Consider the following 7500-nt stretch of genomic DNA (forward strand, 5'->3'; position numbering starts at 1 on the left):
GCTGATGACACTGTTATATTCATCTGTTATGCTGATGACACTGTTATATTCATCTGTTATGCTGATGACACTGTTATATTCATCTTTTATGCTGATGACACTGTTATATTCATCTGTTATGCTGATGACACTGTTATATTCATCTGTTATATTCATCTGTTATGCTGATGACACTGTTATATTCATCTGTTATGCTGATGACACTGTTATATTCATCTGTTATGCTGATGACACTGTTATATTCATCTGTTATGCTGATGACACTGTTATATTCATCTGTTACGCTGATGACACTGTTATATTCATCTGTTATGCTGATGACACTGTTATATTCATCTGTTACGCTGATGACACTGTTATATTCATCTGTTATGCTGATGACACTGTTATATTCATCTGTTACGCTGATGACACTGTTATATTCATCTGTTATGCTGATGACACTGTTATATTCATCTGTTATGCTGATGACACTGTTATATTTATCTGTTACGCTGATGACACTGTTATATTCATCTGTTATGCTGATGACACTGTTATATTCATCTGTTACTAATGCCCTAAACTCCCACAGTGGACAAGGAATAACTAATTCAACCAAAATGAAACATAAATTCTTATAACTGGTACAAATGCATAGAGATGAGATATTAAGACCCAGACACGTCAACCTGACTTCAAAGAACTCGTGTTGATGAAGGTCGACTTTCTCGTCGCCTCACGTCTCCTCAGTGTTACCTGAACCCACAGCAAAGACTCCAGCTGATGACCAACGAGCGCGTTCTGCGCCTGCGTCACAGGAAATAACTCTACATACCGACCTAACAATGACAATAGGCATGAGTCTGCACGAATCAGTCGACGTTATCCCCTCAAGACAGGATGTTGCTACGTCAGCTAGCAAGCAATTCATCTGCATTAACAGCAAGCCAACAGTAGCTAACATTAGCAGCTAGCAGCACATGTCAGCATGTGTGGACTCTGCAGGTTCATTTGTTCACGTTAGCTGCTCTGTTAGCATCTCTGTTAGCTGCTCTGTTATCTGCTCTGTTAGCATCTCAGTTAGCTGCTCTGTTAGCATCTCTGTTAGCTGCTCTGTTAGCATCTCTGTTAGCTGCTCTGTTAGCATCACTGTTAGCTGCTCTGTTAGCATCTCTGTTAGCTGCTCTGTTAGCATCTCTGTTAGCTGCTCTGTTAGCATCTCTGTTAGCTGCTCTGTTAGCATCTCTGTTAGCTGCTCTGTTAGCATCTCTGTTGCTGTAGAGCTGAAGAGAGGAGTGGGACTCTAACATTTGATGCGTGTACAGGACGTCCCCTCACAGAGACCACGGTCCGGACTGAAGCAGGTTTCAGCGTGGACGTCTTTTCGTTGACAGTTCTGCTCTTTCACAGGATTAAATACAAACATACTCCATCTGACACACAGCTGTGGATTAGGATTAGGAGGTCACACACACACACACACACACACACACACACACACACACACACACATCTGTGATCAGGTTAAGACCTCAGACTGAACCACTGAATTAAAGCTTGTGCTTTGTCCTACGTGCGCCTTTCAGCAGCCCCAGGAGAGCCGGCCTCTCTGTGTGGCCTTCAAGAGACTTTCTACCATCTGACTTACTCTCTACACCCTCTGGAGTCTGAGAGCGCCCTCCCACTGTGCCTCCGTCCCGTGCCCCGTGCTTTAGGGTCCTTGTCCCCCCCTCTAGGCCCGTTTGTACTCACACTACCTGGGCCTCGGAGAATGCTTCTTGCTGCCTATACGTCATCACGCCGTAACACGTCACACGCATTGATGATGTCATGGCGATGCGTCACTTTGTTTACAAATCTTTCCGTAGACCTCTGAGTTTTTGTGCGTCTTGTCGACTGTTTTTGAATCTTTTCATCGACCAAATCTGCAGTAAACACTCCACCTCCGCATCACACCAACGTGAACCTTTCACCGCCATTGTTTGAAATGTCCGCGCATGGTCCCTCCTTCTTTTTTCTACGTCCCAACAGGCGCACAGGAAATGACCTCAGAGCCGCCGTAGGCCTCGTGCTCGTACACGTGCGCACGCTCGTGCTCGTACACGTGCAGACGTGCTTTACTAAAGCCCACCTCTCCCAAACGGGCCGTGGACGGCAAGCGTGCCGCTCCTAGACGTGGTACGGTTGCACTCACACTGGTCAAAGGAACCAGACTTTAGCCGTGACACGTGCTGGGGCACGGCACGGAGGCACAGTGGGAGGGCGCCCTAACTGGAGTCTAACCTGAGACTGTAGTCTCTGGAGTCTGACTGTAGTCTGACTGTAGTCTAACTGTAGTCTCTGGAGTCTAACTGTAGTCTGACTGTAGTCTCTGGAGTCTGACTGTAGTCTCTGGAGTCTGACTGTAGTCTCTGGAGTCTAACTGTAGTCTGACTGTAGTCTCTGGAGTCTGACTGTAGTCTCTGGAGTCTAACTGTAGTCTGACTGTAGTCTCTGGAGTCTAACTGTAGTCTGACTGTAGTCTCTGGAGTCTGACTGTAGTCTCTGGAGTCTGACTGGAGTCTGACTGTAGTCTCTGGAGTCTGACTGTAGTCTCTGTAGTCTGACTGTAGTCTCTGTAGTCTAACTGTAGTCTCTGGAGTCTGACTGTAGTCTCTGGAGTCTGACTGTAGTCTGACTGTAGTCTCTGGAGTCTGACTGTAGTCTCTGGAGTCTGACTGTAGTCTCTGGAGTCTGACTGTAGTCTCTGGGGTCTGACTGTAGTCTGACTGTAGTCTCTGGGGTCTAACCTGAGTCTGACTGTAGTCTCTGGGGTCTAACCTGAGTCTGACTGTAGTCTCTGGGGTCTGACTGTAGTCTGACTGTAGTCTCTGGAGTCTAACCTGAGTCTGACTGTAGTCTAACTGTAGTCTCTGGAGTCTGACTGTAGTCTCTGGAGTCTGACTGTAGTCTGACTGTAGTCTCTGTAGTCTAACTGTAGTCTGACTGTAGTCTCTGTAGTCTGACTGTAGTCTCTGGAGTCTGACTGTAGTCTGACTGTAGTCTCTGGGGTTTGACTGTAGTCTCTGTAGTCTGACTGTAGTCTGACTGTAGTCTGACTGTAGTCTGACTGTAGTCTCTGGGGTCTGACTGTAGTCTCTGGAGTCTGACTGTAGTCTGACTGTAGTCTCTGGAGTCTGACTGTAGTCTCTGTAGTCTGACTGTAGTCTGACTGTAGTCTCTGGTCTCTGGTCTCAGCTGGTCCGGGAGCAGCAGGAGAGTCGACCCCTGCTGAGTCCCTCCATCGATGACTTCCTGACGGAGAGCCGGAGCGACGCCTCCTCCACCACCTCCACCACCTCCACCACCTCCACCCGCCCCCTCACCTCCAACACAGCAGGTACGAGTGTACCTCTCTCTCTCTCTCTCTCTCTCTCTCCCTCTCTCTCTCTCTCTCTCTCCCTCTCTCTCTCTCTCTCTCTCCCTCTCTCTCTCTCTCTCTCTCTCCCTCTCCCTCTCTCTCTCTCTCTCTCTCTCTCCCTCTCTCTCTCCCCCCTCTCTCCCCCCCCCCTCTCTCGCTCCCCCCCCCCTCTCTCTCTCTCTGTGTCCTTGGTCGTCCTCCTTCCTCCTCTGTGCCCATCTGTCCTCCGACTCAGCAGGTTCACCTGCACTAATTAACACCTTTGTGCTGCTGCTGTCTGTCTGTGTGTCTGTCTGTCTGTGTGTGTGTGTGTGTCTGCCTGTCTGTCTGTCTGTCTGTCTGTGTGTGTCTGTCTGTCTGTCTCTCTGCGTGTGTGTGTGTGTGTCTGTCTGTGTGTGTGTGTGTCTGTGTGTGTGTGTGTGTGTCTGTCTGTGTGTGTGTCTGTCTGTCTGTGTGTGTGTGTGTGTCTGTCTGTGTGTGTGTGTGTCTGTCTGTGTGTGTGTGTGTGTGTGTGTGTCTGTCTGTGTGTTACAGGTATTTTATGTTTATGACTTTTGTGTAAAATGATAAAAAACAAACCTAAATGCTGAATTCAAACATTTGCTGCCATGGAAACAAGTCATTGTTAAAAATATGAATTTAGACCAAATATATTTTATTCTTTATGATATTCTTATTTCAAACAGAGCTTAGCTTAGCTTACAGGCTGCTAACATTAGCTTAGCATTAGCTTAGCTTACAGGCTGCTAACATTAGCTTAGCATTAGCTTAGCATACAGGCTGCTAACATTAGCTTAGCTTACAGGCTGCTAACATTAGCTTAGCATTAGCTTAGCTTACAGGCTGCTAACATTAGCTTAGCATTCGCCTGCAGCTGACAACAGTGAAGCTGTAGACGTCATGGTGCATTCAGGTGCACCTGGGAGAGTTTGACATGTTCAGGGACATTAACTCCCCCCCCCCCCCTCTGGTCCTCCTGCAGTCCTGTCCACAGCTCTGGACCTGGTGGACCTCAGTGAGCCGGGCGAGGGCGGGGGGGGCAGTGACCCGGACCACAGGAGGAGCCCTCGGAGGAGGAAGGCCAGCTCCAGGAGCCCCCGACGCCGGACCGGACCTGACGAGACGGAGCTGATCCAGGTGGAGGTGGAGCACCTGCCCGCCAGTCCCAGAACCCCCGAGAGGATCTCACTGGACTCAGGTACGGCAGACCCGGGTCCTGCAGACCCAGGTCCTGTAGACCCAGGTACGGCAGACCCGGGTCCTGCAGACCCAGGTCCTGCAGACCCAGGTCCTGCAGACTCAGGTACTGCAGACCCAGGTACGGCAGACCCAGGTACGGCAGACCCAGGTTCTGCAGACCCAGGTTCTGTAGACCCGGGTCCTGCAGACCCAGGTCCTGCAGACCCAGGTACTGCAGACCCAGGTACTGCAGACCCAGGTCCTGCAGACCCAGGTACGTCAGACCCAGGTACTGCAGACCCAGGTTCTGTAGACCCAGGTCCTGCAGACCCAGGTTCTGTTGACCCGGGTCCTGCAGACCCGGGTCCTGCAGACCCAGGTACTGCAGACCCAGGTTCTGCAGACCCGGGTCCTGTAGACCCAGGTCCTGCAGACCCGGGTCCTGCAGACCCAGGTACTGCAGACCCAGGTTCTGTAGACCCGGGTCCTGCAGACCCAGGTTCTGCAGACCCTGGTACTGCAGACCCAGGTTCTGTAGACCCAGGTCCTGCAGACCCAGGTTCTGTAGACCCAGGTTCTGCAGACCCAGGTTCTGTAGACCCAGGTACTGCAGACCCAGGTTCTGTTGACCCAGGTCCTGCAGACCCAGGTTCTGCAGACCCAGGTTCTGTAGACCCAGGTTCTGCAGGGACCGGCTGCAGTCCGCCTCTGAAGCTGCGTGTCCTTCACAGTCAGTCTGTCGTCTCTTCGGGACAAATGGGACGAGGTGAACGTGGACGTGGAGGACGGAGGCTGCAGGAGGAGGTTCGAGACCAGGTGCACCTCCCACCACTCGTCCAGTGAACTCCTGTGGTGAGTATGAGCACGTGGTGGACCCGTCTGACCCGTCCTGACCCGTCCTGACCCGTCCTGACCCGTCTGTGACCCGTCTGTGACCCGTCCTGACCCGTCTGTGACCCGTCTGTGACCCGTCCCTGACCCGTCTGTGACCCGTCCTGACCCGTCCTGACCCGTCTGTGACCCGTCCTGACCCGTCCTGACCCGTCTGTGACCCGTCCCTGACCCGTCCCTGACCCGTCCTGACCCGTCCTGACCCGTCTGTGACCCGTCCCTGACCCGTCTGTGACCCGTCTGTGACCCGTCTGTGACCCGTCCTGACCCGTCTGTGACCCGTCCCTGACCCGTCTGTGACCCGTCTGTGACCCGTCCCTGACCCGTCCTGACCCGTCTGTGACCCGTCCCTGACCCGTCTGTGACCCGTCTGTGACCCGTCCCTGACCCGTCTGTGACCCGTCCCTGACCCGTCTGTGACCCGTCTGTGACCCGTCCCTGACCCGTCTGTGACCCGTCCCTGACCCGTCTGTGACCCGTCTGTGACCCGTCCCTGACCCGTCTGTGACCCGTCTGTGACCCGTCCCTGACCCGTCTGTGACCCGTCTGTGACCCGTCCCTGACCCGTCCCTGACCCGTCCCTGACCCGTCCTGACCCGTCCCTGACCCGTCCGTGACCCGTCCGTGACCCGTCTGTGACCCGTCCCTGACCCGTCTGTGACCCGTCCGTGACCCGTCTGTGACCCGTCCTGACCCGTCCCTGACCCGTCTGTGACCCGTCCCTGACCCGTCCCTGACCCGTCCGTGACCCGTCTGTGACCCGTCCCTGACCCGTCCTGACCCGTCCTGACCCGTCCTGACCCGTCCCTGACCCGTCTGTGACCCGTCTGTGACCCGTCCCTGACCCGTCCTGACCCGTCTGTGACCCGTCCCTGACCCGTCCCTGACCCGTCTGTGACCCGTCCTGACCCGTCTGTGACCCGTCCCTGACCCGCCTGTGACCCGTCTGTGACCCGTCTGTGACCCGTCCTGGCGCCGGCGCTCTGATCCAGGACCCGTTCTGTCCCCTCAGGTCTGCAGAGTTTAAAACCGACCCTCTGACCAAGAACAGCTTCGACGAGCTGGACTTCATCTCCTCGGCTCAGGTCAGTGCACGGAGCAGGACACCTCAGGGGCTCAGGTGTGAGGGGTTCAGGGAGCGTGGGATAACGGACACCTCAGGGGCTCAGGTGTGAGGGGCACCTGAACAGGGACGGTGAGGGGTTCAGGGAGCGTGGGATAACGGAGCGCTCAGGGGCTCAGGTGTGAGGGGCACCTGAACAGGTACGGTGAGGGGTTCAGGGAGCGTGGGATAACGGACACCTCAGGGGTTCAGGTGTGAGAGAGCACCTGAACAGGTACAGTGAGGGGTTCAGGGAGCGTGGGATAACGGAGCGCTCAGGGGCTCAGGTGTGAAGGGCACCTGAACAGGTACGGTGAGGGGTTCAGGGAGCGTGGGATAACGGACACCTCAGGGGCTCAGGTGTGAGGGGCACCTGAACAGGGACGGTGAGGGGTTCAGGGAGCGTGGGATAACGGAGCGCTCAGGGGCTCAGGTGTGAGGGGCACCTGAACAGGTACGGTGAGGGGTTCAGGGAGCGTGGGATAACGGACACCTCAGGGGTTCAGGTGTGAGAGAGCACCTGAACAGGTACAGTGAGGGGTTCAGGGAGCGTGGGATAACGGAGCGCTCAGGGGCTCAGGTGTTAGAGAGCACCTGAACCAGGTCTGGTGAGGGGTTCAGGGAGCGTGGGATAACGGAGCGCTCAGGGGCTCAGGTGTGAAAGAGCACCTGAACAGGTACAGTGAGGGGTTCAGGGAGCGTGGGATAACGGAGCGCTCAGGGGCTCAGGTGTGAGAGAGCACCTGAACCAGGTCTGGTGAGGGGTTCAGGGAGCGTGGGATAACGGAGCGCTCAGGGGCTCAGGTGTGAAAGAGCACCTGAACAGGTACAGTGAGGGGTTCAGGGAGCGTGGGATAACGGAGCGCTCAGGGGCTCAGGTGTGAGAGAGCACCTGAACCAGGTCTGGTGAGGGGTTCAGGGAACGTGGGATAACGGAGACTTCAGG

General features: G+C 54.6%; 1 protein-coding gene across 1 annotated transcript in view; it reads left to right on the top strand.

The window, feature by feature from the left end:
* Positions 1-7500, top strand: part of pex5lb (peroxisomal biogenesis factor 5-like b) — a 27610-nt gene that overhangs the window by 6369 nt on the left and 13741 nt on the right. Inside the window, exons 3-6 of the mRNA XM_083927948.1 lie at positions 3220-3361; positions 4365-4580; positions 5293-5413; positions 6465-6537. Coding sequence (XP_083784074.1) covers positions 3220-3361; positions 4365-4580; positions 5293-5413; positions 6465-6537 — 552 coding nt within the window. The remainder of the gene's footprint in view (positions 1-3219; positions 3362-4364; positions 4581-5292; positions 5414-6464; positions 6538-7500) is intronic.

Source organism: Echiichthys vipera (assembly GCF_963691815.1).
Source record: "Echiichthys vipera genome assembly, chromosome: 15".
NCBI classification, from domain to species: Eukaryota; Metazoa; Chordata; class Actinopteri; order Perciformes; family Trachinidae; genus Echiichthys; species Echiichthys vipera.